At 40.8% G+C, this 24,430-nt stretch overlaps 1 protein-coding gene across 1 annotated transcript in view; it reads right to left on the bottom strand.

The window, feature by feature from the left end:
* The window catches only part of CDH8 (cadherin 8), a 163,548-nt gene that overhangs the window by 130,691 nt on the left and 8,427 nt on the right, over positions 1-24,430 (bottom strand). The window contains exon 2 of the mRNA XM_077185236.1: positions 16,182-16,631. Within this exon, the coding sequence (XP_077041351.1) occupies positions 16,182-16,433 (252 nt within the window). The 5' untranslated portion in view covers positions 16,434-16,631. The remainder of the gene's footprint in view (positions 1-16,181; positions 16,632-24,430) is intronic.

Genomic DNA, 24,430 nt, shown 5'->3' with positions numbered 1-24,430 from the left:
GGGAATGTGCCACCTCTCTGACCTCCCTGCTGTGGCCTTTGCACTGTCTGCACTCTAAGGGGGATCTTTTCATTCTTTTAAATTTGTATTTTAAAAACTGAACATATTATCCAGCCCTAAGACTTGACAAAATGTGCAAATGCACATTTTGTAGGTAATCTGCAAGGCCTGATTTGCAGACAGGCTCAAAGCCTGTGCAAGCTTCACAGGAAATACTGACTAATGTTGAGACCACCTATATATAAAATAGTCTGAGGTATAGATCAAAGAATATTGAGAGAAAATAAGGACTGTTAGAGGTCACCTCACCTACAAAGAAGAAGTGCCAGCAGAGGATGACAAAATCTGATTTCCTAAGCAGCACCTAGGTCATTGAGCTCGTGGGTCCAGGTGAGGTCAGCTCTAGCACTAATCTGGACATTGGCACATGGCTCCTGAGAGTCACAAAGACCCAGAAATCCACCAGCAGCTTCAGCAACTCCACCTGAATTGTCCCTAGCTCTGAAACAATGAAATGCCTTTGTCCAGGCTGGAAAAGAGCTGCCAATCATCACTTTTCACCAACGTGAGCCTTCCACATCCCAGGGGTGTAAAACCAGGCACCCCCTCTCACAAAGAGCCTGATGGACAGAGTTCCACAGCCAACCTTCAGAGGAATAAAAAATGTGCTGACAGTGTCCTCACCCTGTGTTTTACCCATATGATTAGTGTGGAAAATGTGTAGTATATCACTGGCTTTTCACAAATATTAAAATGAATTCTATATGTGTTATGTTAGAAAGTTATACTGTATTTATCCTTTTCAGTAATGTGTTAAATATAGTTTTAGGCTATAACATAATATTAAAATAGAAACTATGTGATGTAAAATACCTCCTACCTTTCATAGTCTTTCTGCAGTGAGTTGTCCCCACTGGTGCATCTACAGCTAATTACATATTTTTTTTATTCAATTAGAGTTAATTCTTGCCTGTGAAGAAAGTTTCCTTCTAGCATGCACTGCATCCAAAAGAAAATAAGCTGCTTTTCTTCAGGTGTTATTAGTATAGAACCTATATTTTCCACTGTGAAAAGGCTTTATTTACAATTCCCTGATACATTGAATGTCCTGATGATTGATCAATAAAAGGATGCCCTCCTGCACCTGATTGTTTCTATTTTGATGACAATGACTATATTTTACTTCTCTGCACTTGGAAAAGCATTGTTTGCATTCATGATCTTACAGGTATATTCAATAGCTGCCTGATAGTTCCATAGGCCTATGCTAAAATATTATATTCTTTCTTTTTGAACTTAAAACCTTGTCCTTTTTATTCTGTCATTTTCAATAAACCACCAAAATTCCCAAGAGAAGAATTGTTGCCTCCTTATTGGGCAGGACCAGACTTGGTGGGGACTGAGATGACTGATTTACAAGATGAAGAGGGGAAGTTGACAATAACCAGAAAACACCCTTTGTTTGAAAATAATTTCTGAATCATGTATGAGATGTATGAATATGCAACAGGCTGTTGCTTTCAAGAGTTAATCCTTTGTTAGTGAGCCATGCTTTCAAGAGGAAAGCAACCAAACATTCAAAATTCTTTGCTTTTGTTGTCCTTTGTTGCCCTAACTCTGATTATCCAAATTCTTATTGCTCTAATTTGTAGAGCAAATTACTATTTTTTTTCCCATTTTATTACTATTAAATTTTTAAAATTTTAAAACAAGAGATTGGTGTTTTTCACAATTAGGCAGGTATTTAAATTCCTCTCCCCAGGACAGAAAGCTGAACAGCAGCTCCCACCCTTCTCAATTCCCTTCCCCAGTTACACCTTTCTCTTTATTCCTGGTCCTCATTGTGCTCGTGATGTTCAATTTTGCTGTGCAAAGGGAAGGACTTTCAGAACAGAGCCACCTCAGACAGTCAGGAGCCCTTGGAGGAAGGTCCTTGCTGCTCTGGAGAGGGAATACTGGCCTGAGCCTGACTCAGGAGAGGCTCAAAACCAAAGCTGTGTCACACCTGCCTTCTACCTTCACCTTAATTCCAGCCAGAGACAGGGGATCTGAGCTTGTTCCAGCAGCAAATAAACCCAGCAGAGTATCAAAACTATTACCAAGTCACCTCATCTCCACTGCTGGTTTAACTCAGACTAAAAATATAACTTCTGTATGAGGGCTTTTGTTCTTTCTTGGGTTTTTTGTGGTTTTTTTTTTTTTTTAATCGTACTTGCACCAGATTTAAAAAGCCAGTTACTGAATATCCTGTTTTTACCAATGTTTTCACAGTGAATTAAGGCAATAATTAACAAAAGGCTCACTAAGTATATTATCCTAGAATTCAAGTGTTAGAACTGGAAGAACTCAGTGGATATCTTCATGGTAAAGCAAAATAGAAGAATCTTGACCCAAGCACATAAAAAACCAAATTCTGACCTCAATCATCAGACTTTACAGAGGACAGCCATGGAATAAACTAGCTAACTGAAAATGGAATTTTAAATGATCCAAAAAGCTGGTTTTGAAGAATGAGCATATTCACACCATAAAATTCTGAGTTACCAACTGCTGCATTCAAATATGCAACTAAAGCCAAGCAGAACTTTTAAGTTAGAACAGAAAAAAAATCTTCCCTGAGTCTCCTTTTAGCTTAAGCACAGTGAACATGGCAGCTATCTTGCTGGGTTATACACTACACTACAGAGTCCTGGTGAATTATTTACAGCTGGGGACTCAAATGCTCTCTCAGTATCATCTTTCCCTGGGTTCTGTACTCACCAGAGCCCTTGATACTGAAATGAGTGAGAATAGAAATGAGAATGTTCAATTCCACAACAAAAATGGAGGCTGAAAGGTTTCATTGTAGGTCCAGCACAGATTAAAGTGTCTGCTCAGCCTGAAACCAGTCCTGAGCTTTGTATCTGCAGTCTCTTAGGGCTTTCATGTCTCCCCTTCAGCATGATTTATGTCAGAAAGTTTGGAATAAATTAACTGTTCTGCTGGGTATTGCCACTGAGAGGAATCTAAAGACATGCTGATTTCTTTCTTTATTTCCCTCCCCCTCACATTTATTTTGCTCAGCACAGTAAGATAAAACCTGCATCAAAATGTGGCTTGGAGTTTTAAGTGGGCAAAAATAGAACTATTTAAAAAGGCTGTAAACTCCTGCTATAAGCCAGTGTTTAAATAATGTATTAGACATATCTATATATACACAAAGAGACAACACATGCACTTAGACTAATATATAGTGTGTGTTTGTATATGTTCCCTTGCAGTTCTGTACTAATCAAATGGAATATTCTGTAGTGGAAATACAGTACTAATAACTCAAAATAGCACTTCTGTTCAAGCTGCCCTGGACAAGCTTGTTTGAGTTCTAATTGTGTGCTGAAATTCTCCCCTTTAAAGCCTAGGTCTATTTGAAGGTTAGCTTTTGGTCCCATGGAGATAAAGGAAAATGTGCCAACATTTGAGAGATTTGATTACCTGTACAAAATTATGCTTGCTCATTTTTCCTTGGCAAAAAAATACTCTTGGGGAAAGTTTTATTAAAGAGAGGATAGAAATAGTGTACATCCAAAGAAAATATTTTCCAATTATGCTTCACAAGATGCAGAAAGTATTACTTGTTATGGAGGATTATGAATGAGATAATTACTGAGAGCCTAATGTACCTAAAGCTACAATAAAGGACAGAGAAAATCATTAATAAGTGGTTATTGACTGTTCTTCCTGCTCTTTGTAATAAAAGGCCAGAACAGTAGCAAGGAGAAACCTTTCCCCAGTTTGGCTGTGACAGGTTATACACAACAATACCTTTCCTACTTACACGGGCCATCATTAATTCCTATAAGTGAAACCATAGCAGCTTTGATTTAGCACACAATACACTTTACACCTCTCCAAACATCCTGAACAAGAAATGTTTCATATGAAGAGTCAATTGAAAATAGTGGAGATTTGGAAATACACAGGATGAACGTTCCCTCTCTTAAATGATTTCATTGCACGCATTCCTAATGAGCAATCTGCACTTCCAAAGGATCCACACCAGTGCTCTGTTGGTAAGGCACAGAATGACAAAACACTTTTAAAGATTAAAGGATGTCTCATTACCCCTTTTTTGATACTCTGATGAAATAAATGATAACCCAATTATTTCTGAGAAGCCCAGCAAAGAATGTTTGAGCTCCCACATTCAGGATTTCAATACAGGTGTGATCAATAGGGGAGATTATAAAATAAAGGATTTCTGAGTGGCTGCAAATCTTTTCTTATTGCAAAGCAGAACATGGTACCACGTGCAAAATTACCTTCAGTGCATTCTTTTTTTATTTTTCCTCTTTCCCTTTCAGCTCCCTATCCTGCTGCATTGAGGATGAAGGCACAGACACTAGAGACAAGTTCAGCAGCATTTCTAAAAGAATGGGAAAGGTCATGAACATTACAGGGGTCAGTCTATGTGGACTTGCAGTGCCTGAAGGAAGCCCACAAAAAGGATGGGGAGAGACTATTTACAGGAGCCTGGAGAGACAGGACAAGGGGGAATGGCTTCAAACTGGTAGATTTAGGTTTAAATTGCATTTTAGGAAAAAATTTATTCCCTGTGAGGGTGGGCAGGCCCTGGCACAGGGTGCCCAGAGCAGCTGGGGCTGCCCCTGGATCCCTGGCAGTGTCCAAGGCCAGGGTGGACACTGGGGCTGGAGCAGCCTGGGACAGTGGGAGGTGTCCCTGCCATGGCAGGGATGGCACTGGATGGGCTTTGAGGTTCCTTCCAATCCAACCATTCTGTGAAACTTCACCCTGGGCTGATGTCCCTGTGTGGGCAGCAGGGGAGGGGATTCTGCCCCTCTGCCCCTCAGTGATTCCCCACCTGCAGAGCTGCCCCAGCCTGGGCCAGCTCAGGAGGGACCTGGAGCTGCTCAGAGAGCCCAGAGGAGGCTCCAGGATGGGCAGAGGGATGGAGCAGCTCTGCTGGGAGGAAAGGCTGGCACAGCTGGCATTGCTCACCTGCACAGGAGAAGCTTTGGCTGAGCTCAGGGTGGCCACCCAAGTGCTGTGGTTTTCTTGTGCTCCTACACTTACTTCATGCCAGAAAGAGCAACAGTTTCCCTAATTAACCCCCTGCCCTACTGGTTATTGTGGTCCTTCTTAAGAAAAATCCCTTCAGTGTTCCCTTACACACATATCAACCTATCCACACATCACACACACACCAGTTTTTATCTCAGTGTAGTCATTGATCTTTGTTTCACCTCCCTGGCTCCACCAGACCCTGCATAAACTGCATTTTAGACTTTACAATAAATACATTAGGATGGACTGGATGCCTAGTGAAACTGGAAAGCAGAGCCTGGTTTAGAGTTGGAAAAGTATCTCCTGTCTTATCCAGTTATTCAGCAAGAATTAGAGATGTATCCCTGATTCTGAATAGATGTTGTCTGTAGCATAAATACTGCCTCAGCCATGCCATGGTTTTTCTCACTCTGTGAGTATAAAACACATGCATTTCATCCCCCATTCAAAGCACTGCAATGAACCTACTCTCTCAGGGGTGACCTCCAGCCTGACAGAGCAAAGTTTTGCTTTACTATCCATCAGTCTGTCCCCCACAGAGAATTGTCTGCTATAGGATTTGTGCAGAATGCATTTAGATAGAAACATTTACTGAAAAATTCCCTTAAAAACCCAAATATTTGGGTTTGCACACAGACTGCTCAGTTCCATGCAGTCCTTGGCTTATCAGTGATAGGAACAAGCAGGTGGTCTTTTAGAAGGGCAGAATTTAGATCAATTGCAAAATAATTATTTAATGGAATGATCAGTGCCATTGCTTTCTACACATAAAAAGAAGCCTAATGTTGCCTGACAATTTCGTGTTGGCCATTTTCTTTCTTTATTTTTGACTTATGATAATTACATGAGGCCAGTATGTTCAACATATTGAAGTATACACATATTTCCTATTATATCTCATTTCAGTTTTTAATAAATTACATATCTTAATTAGACAGCAAAAGCCTCGAGGCAGGAATTGTCTCCTACTCAACAAAATGGATCAAAATTTTAGCCAAGGCTTCTTGGTATAAATGGCAGCATTAACAGCTTTCACATTTCCTACTATGTCATGCACCAGTCCTCATGGTGAGGGTGCTTTGAGGATATGTACAATATTTTTAAAATTTGCCCAAGAAACAATTTTACATCGGCATTCCTTTAAAAAAAAACCCCATAATTTAAATATCAATTTGGTCTTACAGACCAAGTAAAATCTCAGTGTATAATTTAAATGATTAAAATAACTTCCATTTGTTCATATGAAAACTCAATAAAAAGTCCTTGTACATTTAGAGGACTTGATCTCAGTTCATGTGGGATAGCCAACAGCATAATCAAGCCCATTAATTAGCAGAAATAAATGAACAAGTTGGAAATACTGTCTTGGCACTAAGACTTGTTTCAGATGATTTTATGTGAAGAAAGAAGTACAGGCATTTTCCCTTTGCCTTTGGACGTTGTGTTTTCTTGTCAGTATGGCAGGACAACACCAGGAATTGCAAAGTGTGCCAGTGGTCTATGTGAAATGCCTTAGACTGCATAATAATTAGAGAACAGGTGGCCTGAAAAACAGGCAATTTAAAATTAAAAAAAGAAAAGAAATGTGACTGAAAAGGGAATAGCAAGATAGCAAGTACATCAGTAATTCCATTTAGATCTTTATTCTGCGTTCTGTATTCTTTAACTACTTTATTCTGCAAAAATATGGCAGATTTTTAATAAGCTCTCTGAGGTGAGCACTAGGAGGTTCTGAGCCTTTTGCATCTTGCTTTAATACACAGGTTCATGCTGCACCAATTCTGCTGCCAATTATTCCAAACTAATTGAAAAAAATCATACTGTGGTTTTGCCCATTTGCTTTAAAATCCTGACAGCTTGGGTTGGGTGTACAAGATGTCAAAATAAAATCTTGAACAGATCCTGATGATGCTTGTGGCCTGAGGACCTTAGAAAACATGGGGATGGAAGAGGTGTGGTGTCACTGTCGCATTTTCTGGAAAAATCCCTTTGCCAGGATTTTTCTCCTGGGAAGCTGAGAAGCCTCAGGGAAAAAGGAAAACAATATTCTCATTTGCTTCTCCAGTGCTTTGCTGCTTTGGAATGTGGTTTGGAGATTGTTTATCCAACATGTGAATTGTTTTTAATTAATGACCAATCACGGTCAGGCTGTGTTGGACTCTGGAGAGAGTCACAGGTTTTTCATTAGGATCCTTACAGAAAGCTTAACAAGATACTTCCTCTATTCTTTAGTATAGTTTAGTATAGCATTCTTTAATATAATATAATATCATAAAATATTAAATTAGCCTTCTAAGAACATGGGATCAGATTCATCATTTCCTTCCTGCCACAGGGGACCCCAGAAAATACCAGAGCGTGGTTTGGTTCTGCTCCTCTGTGCTGCACAGCTGGGCGCCCACCACTGGTTCTGCCCACACCAAAATCCCCTTTTCTCCCTGGCAGCAGTACCCCACTGCACACATGCAGTTTCCTCAGCCAGGGAAAGGAGAATTAGCTAATGTGGCTTCTGGATGGGAACCAGCAAACGCCCGGGGCCCCTGAACCGCTCTGAAATCCCCTTTGCCGCTGTGCCCGCAGCGCTGCCGCTCACCTCCAGTGATGCTCTGTGAGCCAGCCTTTATTCCAGCACATTCCCAGGCTGGAACAAACCTCAGCTTTGCCTCTGCTCACCAGGGGCTGGGTGGGAAGCAGTTACTGAGCTCAGAGCCTGGAGCAAGGAAGGGGATGTCTTCTGTGGCTCCTAATGATTCCTGCGGTTAATTCAGGAATGCCACTGACAGTCTCCAGGGAGAGCTACACTTACTTTTGCTTAGCTGCTGGCATGACTGCTGTAAAATAAAGGCTTTAAAAGAAATCCTTGCAGGGGAATTTTTACACTGACAGGGAGTCCTCAGGAAAAAGGAAAGTTATGAAGTACTCTGTATCACTACAGGTGTTCCTCAGGGATCACCGAGAGGCTATTCAAACATATTAATATTTGCTTAAATATCTTTAGGAAAATTATCTGCATTTATTTTACAATTCTACATGCCTCACACATTGCTTGCAAATAATAGTTACCTTTAAACACTGCCTAAAATATTTATTGCAGCAAATTATTTCTGTCATTAAACTGACACTGTAAATTGCCCAACATTAACATCCCTAGCTTTGTCAAAAAAACCCCACAACCAAAACCAAAAGCCAAATACGAAACAAAAGACCCTCAGCTGTGAATTCCTTGGTCTGTTGCACCACACACTCTATGGCTCCCTTTTTCTTCTTTGACTTTATCAGAATAGGAAGAAAACCTAACTTTTAAAACAGAACTTTCAAGAAATGTAATTTATGCATATTCATTCTCATTATTTTCACTTGAAAACTTATTTTTCTTGTGATTCCTGTGATTGTCTATTTATTACATCCTAAAAATACAGTGCTGCCCAGCAGCTACAAAGCCTTTCTCAGGTGTGGCTCAGCTCATGAGGTATCACCCACATCCCTTACTGGAAACCTACAGCCACCAAAGGAATTGGTCCCAAAGCATTTCTCATTTTAATACAAATTAAGGTTTTTGTCACACAAATCCATGGCACATTGAGGAATATCCTGTCTGGACCTAAGAACAATAAAACTTCCCTTTCACTTTACTGGTTGAAAGACACATCCTGGCACTTTTGGGAAATCACAGCTACCTGAGAGCTCATGGATGGATGGGAAATGTGCTTGTCAAGTTCAGCAAGGACAAACTTTTAGCAAAAAACTCCCCTCACAATTGGCACTAATTGGTAGTTAAATTGACAACTGGAACTGAAGCATCCTGACAGCACGAGGGGTGGGCCCTACAGGTAGAAATTGAAAACCATTTACTGAAGCAATGTTGGAAAGACTAAACAATCATAGGGCATCTCAGAACATCATGGGGAAAGCTCAACTCAATTTTTCATAGTGTCACTTCAGCATTTTGCATGCATACTTGGACAACATTTCACTGAGAGGAAGATAAAGTTTTCAGATCAATATATTGAAAAGCACACAAGCTTCTAATTCTTTACACACAAACAAAATGCTCAATATTAGCTGCTCTTTTTTCAGAATATCAGATTTTTGTGGCCCTAGAAAAACATGACTGAGAAATTTAAGTGAATAATGTTAAAATAACATATACCATCCCTTTTTATTTTAAAAAAGGATATTAAAAAACCAAACAGAAAAACCAAAACAAACAAACAAACAAACCAAACAGCAAAATCCCTGCCCAACTTTTAAGTTATTCTTCACATCACAGACATTTTCCTACTCCATGAAAGAAAATAAAGGCAGCTGAGGAGGTACCTGGTGTTTTGCAGTTTGACCCTTTAAGATGCTGGATTCATAAGTAACTGATAAAATGCCTCTTTGAAGTTATTACCAGTCCTGTTCTACAGCTGATGTTCAAGGGGTTTAAGTTGTGTCTCTGCTTAAATTGTGGTTCTATCATGCCCCAGGCTGGAGATGAAGGAGCATGAAAGTGTTCAACTGCATTCAGTAATACTCCCAGAAATATACAGAAATGAGATTTTCAGTGTCTGGAGTTATGCCTTCTTTCTTAAATCTTAGAGAAATCAGTAAAATGTTTTTTACACTGTAGTAGAAAATGTAGACATTGTTGGGTCAGTTAAACTGTTCTTGCTTAAATTTATGCTTTACATTGAAATTTCTTCTTAGAACTTGTTCTCAATTAAAAAAGAAACAAATGAAATTTGTGCAGGCTCAGGAATACTTTTTTTAAAAAACAATACTTTTATCAGACTTCTATAAAATGTTACCTGATATATTTATTTTCTTTGCAGTAACATTTAATTACAGAGAGTTTTTTCTTAGCTAGTTATACTCCTGCTTACTAAGCTGATTCAGACTATGCAATCTGGAGCATTCTGTGCAGTACACAGTCACCTCTTCCCTTTCAAGCACACAAAAGGCAGGGGGAATTCATATTTTTCATAAAGAATGCAGTAACAAAATAATTGATACATTTCAGCTTCTGGGAATTTAATAAGCAGGAAAATTAGTGTGTAATTATGGTCGCAAAATAACAACAAAAATCTAAGGCTAAGAAGGCAATGTTGACTTTGCAACATTTCAGATACTGAATATTTTATGGCATGTATTTAAATCATAGAAAAACATACAAGTGTGTATTAGGAAAAAAAGAGTAGAAACTATTTAATATGGTGTTGTGATTGCTGTTTTGTGAGAACTTTACCAATGTAGGATTATGCTATAATGTAATTAATGAAATTAATGTAGGATTATGCTGTATCCTATGAAACTTATGCTAGGACTTTGCTACTGCTACGTGTCCCAAGGACTTTTTCCACTCAGGGAAACTGTAATTCACCCTTCAAAATGCTGCTAGCCTTAGTTATACACATTTCTGGTTTGCATCACTTGAGTACAACAGTGTTTTCAGGCAGCCATCATAATCACAAGCTCAGGGCAGGAATGAAAAGCAAAATATGAGGAAGGAACTTGTTTAATTAAAACCTTATTTATTTTGCCTGTTTGCACCACTTGTGCTTCAAACAGAACTAGTCATGATTTTAAACAAGCAACATTTTACCATTTCCTGGTGAAGATAGAAAATGCACATTGCCAAAGAAATCAAGGATTGTACAGAGCATGGATAATGTAGAACATACAGCTCCAAGCTATTTATAAGTGCTCTCTGCATTTCCAGGTTTGGGTTTTACAGTAGCTCAGCCTGAAGCACTTGATGTGAAAACAGGATGCCTCTCCACTGCTCCTCCTACAGGAAAAATTGTTTCTCCTCTACAGCCCTGCACCCAAACCCCAAAGATCAAGGGAAAAATCTCTGTTGCTCCAAACAGCAAAAGTGGCCCAGCTCCCTCATCCCACAAGTCATACAAGAAAATCTGCATTGGATGGAAAAAAAAGACACAAACCAGGGAATTCAGAAGCAGCCACAGATGGAAAACCTCCCTGAGCTCACCACAACCTGGCCATGCTGGTTCTGAGCCTCACCAACACTTCTCACAGGTTTGCTCCCATCCAGGGTTTTCAGAGCACCTTCTCCAGAGCCCTGGAGCAGACAGAGATATGCCACAGGGCTGCTCTTCCCTGCCACAGATAAAACAGGGAATCTCTCCCCACAGATAAAACAGGGAATCTATTTTTTGGGGACTGGAAACAGGGAAACGCAAAAAGTCTGGGGAAGGTTCTAGGACAACCTGGAGAGTATTGCCAGTGAAGTGGTGGGACACAGCATCAACCTAAGTGACTGCTAGGGGATTTTTGTGCCTGGACCCAAATTTGGATACATTTATTAGTAAGCCAGAGAACATAAACACAAACAAACAACTTTTGTGGCCTTCATTGCCTCGTTCGTTCTCTCCATGCTTGGTGAGGTTTAACAAAGACAAACAAGTGCCAGACTCTGCACCATGGATGGAGCACCCTGGGTGTACAGGCAGGCTGGAACAAGGAGCTGGAGAGATGACACAGGGAGGGTGCTGGCCCTGCCCAGGCTCCAGGGATGGGCACTGGAGGCTGCCAGAGCTCCAGAAGGGTTTGGACACCAGGGATGCACAGGGGGGATTGCTGGGGGTCTGCAGGGACAGGAGCTGGACTGGATGGTCCTTATAGAATGTCTTCAAGTAGAAGGGATGCACAATTCTAATTACAAACAACTGCTATTACAGTAACTACCCCAGATTTTTGCTTAAAAACATCTCTTAAACCACGTCCTAACCCGTTTAAAGCATCACGAACAACACATGCTCCATAAAACAGGAGCTGCAGTACCCCAAATGCAGCTTCCTAATGCTTTTTCACTTTATTACCTATGTCATTGTGGATTCAGAGGCTGTCTCCTGTGAAAGAACAGTGGCATTTGCTAGAGCCCAGATTTCACAGCACATCTGCCGTGGTGCTGGAAGAGCATGCAGAGGAGATGGAGAAGATGCAGCAGTGTATAGCAAGTGGAAGATCTACCCAACTAATCAAGTCCTCAGGGACAGCATGCAGTGTCACCAGACATATCACTCTACACTTGAATGAGGTTGTCAGCCACGGGGAGGCTGCAAGCTGCTGACAGCACTGTGCAGGATGGGGAGGCTTCTAAAGGAGACACAGAACCTTTGTAAAGTGTGTACCTGCTTCTAAAAGTGGGTGAAGGGGGGGAAAAAAGAAATGAAGTACAAAAGGGTATTTGCAAATCTGTCACTCGGTGTTCTACTGCTGGGAATAAACCCAAACTCATTTGACATGTGTTGCATGAACACAGAAAAGGTTATTTTGCAGGTTTCTCAAAATGCATATATACATTTTTATATGTGCAGATCAAAATAATGAGACTCATTTTAATAAGAATTATATAAATCAGAATGATATAGAATGAATCAGAAGAGATAGAATTTAATAAGGATGATATAAATCACAAAGAGACGGTCCAAAGGAGGGACACAGAGCATGAAGCTGTACCAGGGGATGGTTGTGCTGAAAATCAGGGAAAGATTCTTCCCCCAGAGGTGCTGGCACTGCCCAGGCTCCCAGGGAATGGGCACTGGAGGCTGCCAGAGCCCCAGGAGGGTCTCAACACCAGGGATGCCCAGGGGGGATTGTTGGGGGTCTGGGCAGGGACAGGAGCTGGACTGGATGATCCTTGTGAATCCCTTCCAACACAGGATATTCTATTCCATGATTCTATGAAAATACCATGTGGCAAAATAAATGCCATATGAATATAGCCCAAAAAAGTAAGTTAAAAACTAGAATATTTGTTGCTTTTTATAGGAAATCTCATAAATTCAGAAAGCACTTCTTTATAGATGTGTGAACTCGAGTAGAGTTGCTCATTTTGAGCCTGATCCTACCAAACATAATGACAAAAATTGGCATTAAAAGTGCATATTACTCAAATTCATTTTAAGAGGTTCAAGAATGAAAGCAAAAGATTTGCTCCGGTCCTTTACTCGAGTCATTGAAGAAAGACACCACACTTTAAAAGGTGTTCACATTAATTCCTCCTATTAGTCTCACCCCAGTTTACTTCATTTATTAGAGCAAATACACTGAGAATGCATTTATTACTCTATATCCATGCAGAACAGCAATGAAAAAGCACCTTTGAAGTGTGTGCAGTTGCATTGCAACACTTAAAACTCCAGAGAAGAGTCTTTATGTCTGGGAGCTGTTTCCCCTGGAAAAACTGAGCAGTTTAATAAAATATACTACAGACCTCTGTAATCTTGTCTTGCTAAATTTCCCTGCACTTCACAAACTTTGGTATGAGACCTTTTTAACCAACAGGAGGAACTCACAGTCTCTGCATTCAGGCTTTGACTTGCAAAGTGATTTGTGTTCTGTTTGTATCCTATAAAATTAATCTCAGTTTTCAGTTTTATTTTGCTGATAAATTCCACCAATTCCTTTAGGACCAAATGCTTCTATTCAGTGCCTTTCCACCCACTAACATGAAAACCATTATTTAAATATCAGTTCTATTCTGAGAAGCTCCAGAGCTGAATTTTCAGTGAGTTTTAAAGGTACCTCTGAGAACATAAAACAAATCCTGCTTGCCTGTGTATTGTTTCTGTTTGTGCAAAACTTATTTTTGTATTTATTCTCCAAAAGCACCTGATTAAATGTTTGTATAAAACATACATGACTATGAAAAGCACCAGGTACACTCTACAACACTGCAAAGACAAAAACTGCAACAAAGATCTGCATAATTAGATTTGTTTCTAGAATGTTTTCTTTGAAGCAATTAACCACCAAATAAAAGATTTGTTTGAAGATTATACTAGAACTTTCAACATGTAAAAAGCACATAGCAAGCAATACTGACTCTTTAACAGGACAAAAGCACATTTATATCCAGAAAATGCAGCAAAAATGGGGCAGACATTTGATATCGCTCTCTCCACGATGTTAAGCCTCTCTGCACTCACTATATCCTGTTTTACTGAGTGTCCTTCATTCAAAGTCTGGCCAAAAAAAAGAAAAAAGAAAATCAAGGTGATAGGGCAGAAAAAATAATTAATAACGTCCTGGGACAAAGGAAATACCCCAGGTGTGCAAATGGTTTGGCAGGGGAAAGCTCAGAGGGCTGGAGGAAGAGTGGAAGTGGAAAAGCCGGGAGGAGGAACCAGGTAAGTGCAAATCCACTGCAAGTTCTGACAATGAGGTTATTTTTAAATTGCAGTGGATAAGAAACCAATGAGGGTGACAGAGGACAAACCACAGCCTAACTTCACAGAGAAGCAAAGTATTTTGCTTGTGACATTCTGTACACCCTCAAGTTTTGGGAAGGATTGCCAAGAAGTATAATTGAGGGAGTCTCTGCTTTCCAGTCAGGAAGGATTAAGAGCAGCTCTGAAAGCTGTGGTACCTCTGCTCCCACCAGCCTGAAAGCACTCTCAATACTCACAAGCCTTAGGAAAGAAAAATAAGTCAGAAACATGGATGATTTTTCCGGAGAGGGAGGAAAAAATAGAGAGAAGAATTCCAAAAATATTCTATGTCTATGTTCTAATGAATAAACCAAAAATTCCTCCCTATGGGAACAAACTTTGCTTCTTGCTCATTTCCGTCTATAACATGCAGTGTTTTAATTATGCAGCAGTCTCAACAAATAGAGTGTCACAGCATTTTAGCTAATTCCATTTAAACTGCCAGCAGAAGAGGGGATAATGTCTTCCTTGGTTTGGCTTAGTTTAACCTACCCACTTCTATTCACCAATGACTCAAACAATTCAGGATATTATAATGACCAAAAAAAAACCCCTTAAAACAGTAGAAATATTTAGACCTGGATATATCCTGAAAATCAAAATACCACAAAGTACAAACCCAGGATTCTCCCCAGCTACTCCAAATAATTTTAAAAGCACGACTAAAATATTCCAGAAAGAACAGGTTGAATAAAACATTTTAAGATGTGAAATATGCACTTTGCTGTCTCTGTGAAATTGAGCTACCTTACTAACCCCAGAGAAACAAATGAGAACAGATAACAAATAGCTGATATAAATGTAAATTGACACAGCACCAAAAGCCACTGCATAGAAAGCTCATTACACCTTCTAACCCTGTCTCACCTGGAAAGTGGCTACACTAGGGAAGATTTGGGAATGCACTTGATCTCTGTTCTCTTCAATAGAATAGAGCTATTGACAGTCCCTATATTATACTATATGCTATTCATTTATCCATGGAAATTCCAAGATTACCATGAAATTAACTGTTATCCATCATTTTGTCTAGGTTTTTTTTACTCAACCTCAGTAGCCAGCTAGTAAGACAATAATACACTTTGTTGTTCAGAGAGAATTGAACTTTAGTGATAAACAATTAAGGTATTTATACCTGCTCACTGCTAAACATGCATTTATGAACAGATCATTCTTTTCTAAGAATAATTCTGAGGATAATTCATCCCTGATGGATACAGATGGCTCATACAAGTGCAAGGCTGATTCACTGACTGGAGGTAACACCCTGAGCTACACAATAAACTAATGCATGGCAACAAGCAAAGCTTTAGGGCAGCAGAAAAGCTGTAACACTGAAAAATGTGATATTTTGCCCTGTGTTATTTTCCTAACATTGACAATAAATTAAAATATCCATGGCAATAACGTTATTCCATATGTGTGCATAGACCTCCATATAAACTAGGACCTCATAATTTGCTGTACAGTCCACACTTTCCTTTCTGGTTCTTATTTTTTAAAAATTCTCAGAGCATAAACAACTTGATTCATCAGACTGAAGATAGAACATGACCTATAGGTGTAACAACCTTTAGGAATGCACAGGAACATATTGCAAAGAGCTGCTTTGGTAAAAAATCTTCAGCTGACAGAGGTGAGGAGTGGTGACTAATGATACAAAAGAAAGGATATAAACATGCTTGTGGGCTTTTTTGACAAATGGAATATGCATATTTTTGTTGAAAATAGCAGGTTACCTAACTAGGAAATCATGTCCTTACAGTCAGGTACATTTAAAGCACAGATCTATGGATATCAAAGCACCTCAGTCTGAAATTCCTTAGAAATGCCTGAATGACTGAGAACCTTCTCACGTCACACATTTATACACTCAGAGAAAAAAACCAAATCTTGCCTTACCCGGCCAACTAGGATTGGTTCAGGTCCAGAAAATTCTTCCAATACAAACATTTGATTCCAAACCCAGCCTCTCTTGGAACGGTGCAAAACTCTTTGTTCTTCATTTAGCCTTTTTAGTCCTGTACTGGATCCACTTGGTAGTACTTGAGATTGATTCATTGGAGCCATATAAATGGAAGGAAGGACAGTAATCCATAATATTATTAATGGAGTCCATGTATCCATGAGCATTTCCGTTAGTCTTTCTGGCATTGTACCACACGCTACGCAAATCACCACAAAAATGAAATTATTATTATTTTGCTTTCCTCCAGACTGTAGCAATCCAATTCATCACGCAGTACAGAACATTTACTTACAGCTCCTCCATGTGTTTACAGCACAGTCAATGTAAAAATAGCTTAGATGAGAAAAACATGATCCATTGAGTTTTCCAGTCATTAAAGATTCCTGGTGGGGGAAAGAAGAAAAGAAACTTCAAATCAGTGACTAAAGAGCTTAGGAAAGCATTCTGAAACATCTTATTTACTTTTACATCATAAATAAGCCATGTTAGCTTTTAAATTTGTAGTTCAGAATGTTATTGCATAGTTAAATTGATTCTGTGTATTCTTTCATTGCCTCAAACACCAAGAGAAGACCCAGATAAATGATTACACACACTTAGGAAAATATTCAGGCCTAAGAATTGGACAGGGTTTGCAGCAACCTGGGCTAGTGGAAGGTGTCCCTGTCCATTGAAGGGAGGTGGAAATGGAGGATCTTGAAGGTCCCTCCCAACCCAGACCATTCTGGGATCTTGCAGTTCATCTGAGGGTCTGAAGAAGCTGCCAACCTTCTCACTACCCTGCACTGTTAATGTGGTCAATTACAAACACATATTCCATCATAACAGCAAATAAAAATCATGTTCTTGCATTCTTATTCTCCTTTCCTCCACAAGAAAAAAAAACCCAAACTTCTCCTGAGTGTACAAGGCTCCAGCAGCCCATTGTCAGTTTAGCCATCACCTCTCTGCAGCAGCACCACTGCCCAGCAAACCCTGCACAGCCCAGCAGAAACAGCACTGCTAAATCCTCGGTGAAATCCATGATTCCCAAACCAGACCACTAAGGAAACTCATTTATGCACATCTGCACTACAGGTCTCAGTGTCTCTCCTTCACTTTCAGAGAAAGCACACAGTCATGTTTCATTTCAAAGACATTTTCCTAGATGGACACTTGGGAGCATTTTGTCTTTCTTTCCTTGCCCATCCTTTGATGTACTAAAAGGTCACACCACGTTTCATCTCAGAGTAAATATTCCTTGAAATGGAAAGGCAAGTTAACATAGCAGGGCTGATGCCAGAGGGATGGGCAAACCCAGAAATGGAAAACTAGATGGGGTGTGGCTCAGAGAGCAGGGGTGCGTCACAGGGATATGGAGTTACCTGAAAAGGGTCTTGATCCATTTCCTTTGATTCATGCCCAAACAATCTCAGGAGAAACCACTACATACAAGAGAGTAGCAATGCCTATTCAGCTTACACTGTGATTTAAGCTGGTTTTCTTTTACTTTCAGATTAATTCCTACTATTGCATGTTTAGGAAAATCCTGAGAGCTGAAATAGGGTTTTGGGTTTTTTTTTTTTTGGGGGGGGGATGGTTTGTTGTTCTTTTTTAAGGTTCATACACACTTAGAGCATAAAACTGTCATAATCTAATTGCAGAGGTTCCATAATGCTGTCTCCTTACCACAAAGGTTCCATACCTTCTTGGTGTTTCTCGTGGGCATCTCCTCAGAGCACTGACTCTTCCTTCTCCTCACAGCACCCAACTCACTCCAGTTCCCTTCTCACCCACCCACCCCACTCTTTTATAGCATCTTCTTCTCATTGCTTACAGCTGGGGCCTGTTAAAGTCAGGCCTGTTCCTAATCTTTGATAATTGGCCCAGCTGCAACTCCTTAGGGGTAAGATTACTTTCCACACTATCTTTATTTTCTTATATTCTATCCCCCTACATAAAACATGCAGAACACCTTTTACATGACCAGTAAAAGTCAGCTGTTCTTTTAAAAGCAAACAATGTAGAAAGTATTTTTTTTAAACTTCAGTAATTGCCAAAGCAACTGTGAAATCTGTTGCATGAAAACCTGAAACTGTGAGAAACTTGTCTTGTTAGAAGGGGAGAGGAGCTGCTACCAAAGTGAAACTCAATCTCTCAAGCAGCATGGAAGAATGGTGAGCTAATAGTGCAGTGCTTTGACAATGCATCCAGAATGAGGGAATATCCATTACAGCAGAACCTGGAGCTTTATAGGCCTCACTGCCAACTGGGGTGGAAATAAAGGAATCAGAGAATACAGCAAGCTCTTGAGAGCAAGTTTTGGAGAAAATGTGAGAGAAGTGAGAGGTTTTAAATGTCTTGACATTCTCTTAATCCCAGAAAAGGAAGAGGAACAAACAGTCTAATGATGGGATGCATCATTCACCCTCTGAAAAGCCTCTTCAGTCCAGGGAATTAAATGGAGTTTACTACTGCTGCTTTCTGGCACATGTTAAACAGAGATTTCCAGGGCATGTTTGGGGGTAGAAGGTATTGAAAGAGAGAAACAGCCAAATTTCAGTCAAAGTGATTGGTTTTGCTCAGATGGGATCCTCTTTATATCTGACTGGATGAGTGGGTGCCTGTGCCTGCCAGGAGACAGATTTTTCTGGTTTCTCCAATGATGCAAGAATCAAAACACAGGAGAAATAAAAGCACTGTAAAACACAGCAAGAGACAGCATCTTCAACCAACACCCAGGATTGAATTCAAAATGGAGGGCAGAAACTGAAAACACAATTTAAGGGTCCTTTTTAGAGGTTGAACAGAGCAAGATGTAATGTACTGTTCTCTTTTTAGAGTGACTGTTTCTGGGTGAAAAACCACTTGGTATCTAAACCTCAAAAACCCCTCAGAGAAAAGGACAAGTGGGCAGGACTGACTTCCTTACACTTCCAGCACAAGTTGATATAGTTCTTTTTATCAACAGGACCAAATAATAATAAAGCACTTCCCTTCATATTCAAGAAGCTTTTTGAAAACAATTCTAATTAATCTCCATAGCCTGCCTTCTAAAAGAAATGAAATAAATGCGATAAAACAATATGAAGCTTCCAGAACTATTTTTGGTTGAAGAAAGAACAGGATATTTGGTTTTCACACTGCCACTCTCAATCCTTAGAAAGCATTAAGTTCATTTCAGTGCATCCCTCCTCGGTTCCTCCCCCAGACTTCCTGCTTGTTACTCTTCATTTACTCCAATCAAATTTAGGTCCTATCCACTCACACTAATAGAGAAGATTCACTGTGACTGGGCTGTCCTCACGGTAGCTGTGTGTTCAGCAATACCTTAAGGCAAACGAGTCCAAAGCACATCAGGAACATCAGCAATGCACACCCTGTGCCATTAAACCCCCTGAGTGAAACAGCCCTGTGAGCAGCACACTTACACAGAGCACACAAAGCTGGGAGATTCTGAGCACTGGCAGCAAAGCTGGGCAGTGCAGGGCAAAGGAAAAAAACCCAATGGGGCTTTGGCACATCCCAGTCCTGCAGAGGGATGTGACCAGTGTGGAAATATTGAGCTGGATAAAGTTATCCACTATAGTACTCACATTCTCTGAACAGAGACAGAATTCTCCCTCCCAGGGTTTTTCCTGGAGAAGCACAGAGAGAGGAAGAGAAAACAATTCTTATCTCTACTTGCTGCTCCTGTTGTTTCTGCACATGTGGAATGTGTTATGGAGATTGTTTACCTGAAGGGATTTGGCAATTGGATTCTGCTGAGGATTGCTTTGTTTCCTTGGCCAGTTGGGTCAAAGCAGTGTCCTGGCTGTCTCAGACAGTCACAAGTTTTTCTTTAGTATTCTTTGAAGTATGGTATCTCTTTAGTATAGTCATAATATAGTATTAATGTAATATAATATAGTTTAATAAAGCAATTATTCAGCTTTCTGAATCATGGAGTCAGATGCCAATCATTCCCTGCGTCAGGGGCTCCCTGAATTCTGTACTCCACAGCTCAACCTGGACTGCAGGAGCCTTGTAAGAGTTATTTGAGAAACAGACTCTCATTCAGGCTCTGTCAGTGAATCAGGGCACACACTTTATGCAATGCATGGACGTGGGATTGTCCCCAGATTTCTTTACCAAATCTGGAAATTACTTTTCTGCCCCATTCCTGGGAACAGAACACCCTGCATGTGGCTGGGAGCTGATGGGAGGCATTTTTAATATGTGGCCCAGCAATTTACACATTGGCTAATAGGAAAACTGAGAAGTGCCAAACATTTCCATTGTAATCCTCTAGATTGGATGTGTAGGAGGGGACCACAGGGTTCTTGAACCAGTCTATATAACATATTAAAAAGCAATATATAAAGGCAGACTTGGAAATCAAGGAAGACCAGTAGGTGAGGCACAGTAGCACTTTCCCTTCTTATGTTATGCCACGGTCTAAAGCAGTGCTGAGTGTGGAATGACAGCAAAATTATTCCAGTGAAGCCAGAATTACTTTTTTTCTTAGCAACAAAAAGAAGAGAAGCACGTGGCCCTTCAAGAGTGTATTTCACAGAATCATAGAATGAGTTGGGATGGGAGGGACCTTAAATCCCACCCAGTGCCACCCCAGCCATGGCAGGGACCCCTTCCACTGTCCCAGGCTGCTCCAGCCCCAGTGTCCAGCCTGGCCTTGGGCACTGCCAGGGATGCAGGGGCAGCCCCAGCTGCTCTGGGCACCCTGTGCCAGGGCCTGCCCACCCTGCCAGGGAACAATTCCTCATTGCCAAGATCCCACCCAGCCCTGCCCTCTGGCACTGGCAGCCATTCCCTGGCTCCTGTCCCTCCAGCCCTTGGCCATTGTCTCTCTCCATCTCTCCTGCAGCTCCTTCAGGCCCTGCAAGGCCACCCTGAGCTCAGCCCAAGCTTCTCCTGTGCAGGTGAGCAATGCCAGCTGTGCCAGCCTTTCCTCCCAGCAGAGCTGCTCCATCCCTCTGCCCATCCTGGAGCCTCCTCTGGGCTCTCTGAGCAGCTCCAGGTCCCCCCTGTGCTGGCCCCAAAGCTGGAGGCAGTGCTCCACCTTCATCAAGATTTTGCTTGTGTTGATGAAAGTATAATTTTTGCTTTTAATCTCCACATGTTCAGATGGCCTTGGGCTGTTGCCTTAAACAAAACTTCAGTGATGTTCTGAGTGGTTTCCCTGCACACTGGTGGGTGTATACAACTCCAGATCAACTCTAATCCAGCAAAGCTGTTTACAAAACAGCTTGAGTTCTCCATTCATGCCTGAGAGGGGAAAGTGATATTTAAAATATAAAGAATTTCTTTAATGTAGCAAATAGATGAAAGAAAATGCTCCACTATGTCATGGAGCACAGATTCAAACAACTGCCTTATGTCCTCAAAAAACTTAAAACTGTATTCATAAATGCTGTTCTCCATGCACAGGCTATAGAGAAGTACAGATAAAGCTGAGTGGTTTGTTTTCCACTCTGTGTGCTGATGGAGTTTTAGAAAAATATTATTCTGTTCACAGGAACTTGCATCTTGGAACTGTACTCATAAAACTCAGCCATGGAGTGTGTGAGTCTCGTGCAAGTACAACCCAAAGTGATTACCAAGAGGTTTATAAGCTGACAGGAGGACAGAACCAGCACATAGCTCCAGAAAGCACTGTCATACACACTGGGACCTCTCTGCAACTCAGACCCATGCAGGTCACAGCTGGGAGCTCAGCCCTTGCACACAGTTAGAGCCACGTGTGGCAGTGGACACTTACACAGATATAAAGCTCATTTTGTGCATGAGTGGAGGGAAGCACTTCTTTAATAAAGAGAGTTTATTTCACTACAATCATTTTAAAATCGTCTTGTAGCTTTAAAAGGTGACCACTGGCATGCAGTAATTTGTTAAAAAGATTAATAAAGTTAATAAAAGTAGTTGAAGGTATAAACTTTGCATTAAAAAAGAAGCAAAGTAAGACCATAAAAAACAACAAAAATTTTTTTTTCATTTTCAAAGCACAGAATATTCACCTGGTTAAATAAACCACTTTATTACAATGCCAGTGCATTGATTTACACCATGATCTCAGTTTAAAATATTTTAGAGCCACTCTAGTGGTTCTTCACACAACAGACATGGAGGTTTGTCTTAAGAACTGCAGCAACATTTTTTCATTATTTCATTTGCAGTGATGATATGCAGCATCTCAGCCCTTTGACCTCACTATTTCATTGTGATGGATTTTATGAGTTACTAAATAACTGTTATTGAGGTAAAATAAAACCCTTGGGTACTGCTTTCTTTAAATAACTTACACCAGAGATCCAAAAAGAAAACCTGATGATTTTTGCCCAAAAGGGGTTTTTTTGTAGAATTTTCAGGATCCACTATATTTTGTACATTAAATACCTAATTTCTATCTTAGATGCTAATTTATTATAAGCAAATCCTCATTACAATACAAGCAACTTCAAATAATTGATGAGATGCCTTCATTTAATGACCACCTAGGGAGTGCCAGACAGTGCTATTTCTTACCCTTTTTTTTTTTTTTTGTCCCCACAGGTGTGGAACATCTGTTGATTTTTTATTTTTTCTACACACTGTTCTTCTTTCTTAAACTTTTTAGGTTTGTTCTAACCTCTCTAGGTATTGGCTACACTGCAACTTTTGCTTCCTTTTCCCCTTTCTCAAGGACTCAGAGAAGGTTCTTTCCTACCAAAAACAGCAAAATGATGCAAAGCCTTCCCACATTGGGCAGAGTGATCATCTTTGCCTCTCTCATCCCTGCTTGGCAGCACAACAGAGCCTTACATTTCACTAACAGAAATAAGTCCTTAATGCTCCAGTCACACTTGTAGGAACTCTTCTTACTCTCCTTCATAGAATCCCAGAGTGGGTTGGGTTGGACCTTTAAACCCATCCAGTGCCACCCCTTGTTGCCCTGATTTTTTAAGATTTTCTAAGCCTTCTGATGTTGACATTCTTGTAATGAACTTTCTGTAAATAACTCATTGTTTTGCATTCTTTTATGGAGGAGGAGAAATTTGATGGATTGTTGGTTTGTCCAGTGTCATTGGAGAGGTGCCACTGTCACCCCCCAACCCACTGTCACTTTTAGAACACTATGAATGTTGGAGTGAGAAAATAAACTTCCCTTTTCCTCACCTTGAGAGCAGTGGTGTGCACTTGTGTTCTTTCATGTCCTATAGTGCCACCCCAGCCATGGCAGGGACCCCTTCCACTGTCCCAGGCTGCTCCAGCCCCAGTGTCCAGCCTGGCCTTGGGCACTGCCAGGGATGCAGGGGCAGCCCCAGCTGCTCTGGGCACCCTGTGCCAGGGCCTGCCCACCCTGCCAGGGAACAATTCCTCATTGCCAAGATCCCACCCAGCCCTGCCCTCTGGCACTGGCAGCCATTCCCTGGCTCCTGTCCCTCCAGCCCTTGGCCATTGTCTCTCCCCATCTTTCCTGCAGCTCCTTCAGGCCCTGCAAGGCCACCCTGAGCTCAGCCCAAGCTTCTCCTGTGCAGGTGAGCAATGCCAGCTGTGCCAGCCTTTCCTCCCAGCAGAGCTGCTCCATCCCTCTCACTTACAAGAGAACTGTGGTTTTTAATTTGCCATTAAAGCAGAACAAACCTAAATTGCATCAGAAAGAGCTATCAAAACACCATATCCAACAAAAAGGGTGTCATCCTTGCCTGCATAACTTATCTCCATACCCATCCTGTTTCCAGTACATATCTATTAAATTGTACCTGAACCTGATTGAAATCACCTTGGATAAGGCAGCAGGATCATGTTTTCCTCTGCAAAGGAATGAATACTTCTTGCCATAAATAATAAGGCTTATTCCTCAGAGGATTATTCGTTTGTGTAAAGATCACTCACTTACTCACCAGACAGTCAAATTAAGAGGCAGTTCTCCACCCAAGAGCAAGATGAAGAGGGATGAGGCTGTAATCAGCCCTGCTGCCATGGCAGTGGCTCAGATGCTGCTCACAGTGCCCACTGCAAAGTGCCACTTGCCTGCCCTGCCTTGGCTCTCCTGCCTCTATGTGCCAGCAGAGCTGTGTGCAGGCCCTCCCTAACCCAGTTCTGTCAGAATGATCTTGTTAACTTAAACGCCTTTAATAGTAAGGTGTTTTTAAAACCAAATCATTCTGACAGAGCTGGGCTAGCCCATTGCTCATGCTATAATTCCACCAAGAGCAATTTTCAT

Source organism: Agelaius phoeniceus, chromosome 12 (genome assembly GCF_051311805.1).
Source record: "Agelaius phoeniceus isolate bAgePho1 chromosome 12, bAgePho1.hap1, whole genome shotgun sequence".
NCBI lineage: Eukaryota > Metazoa > Chordata > Aves > Passeriformes > Icteridae > Agelaius > Agelaius phoeniceus.
This window is presented reverse-complemented; position numbering and strand designations above follow the sequence as displayed.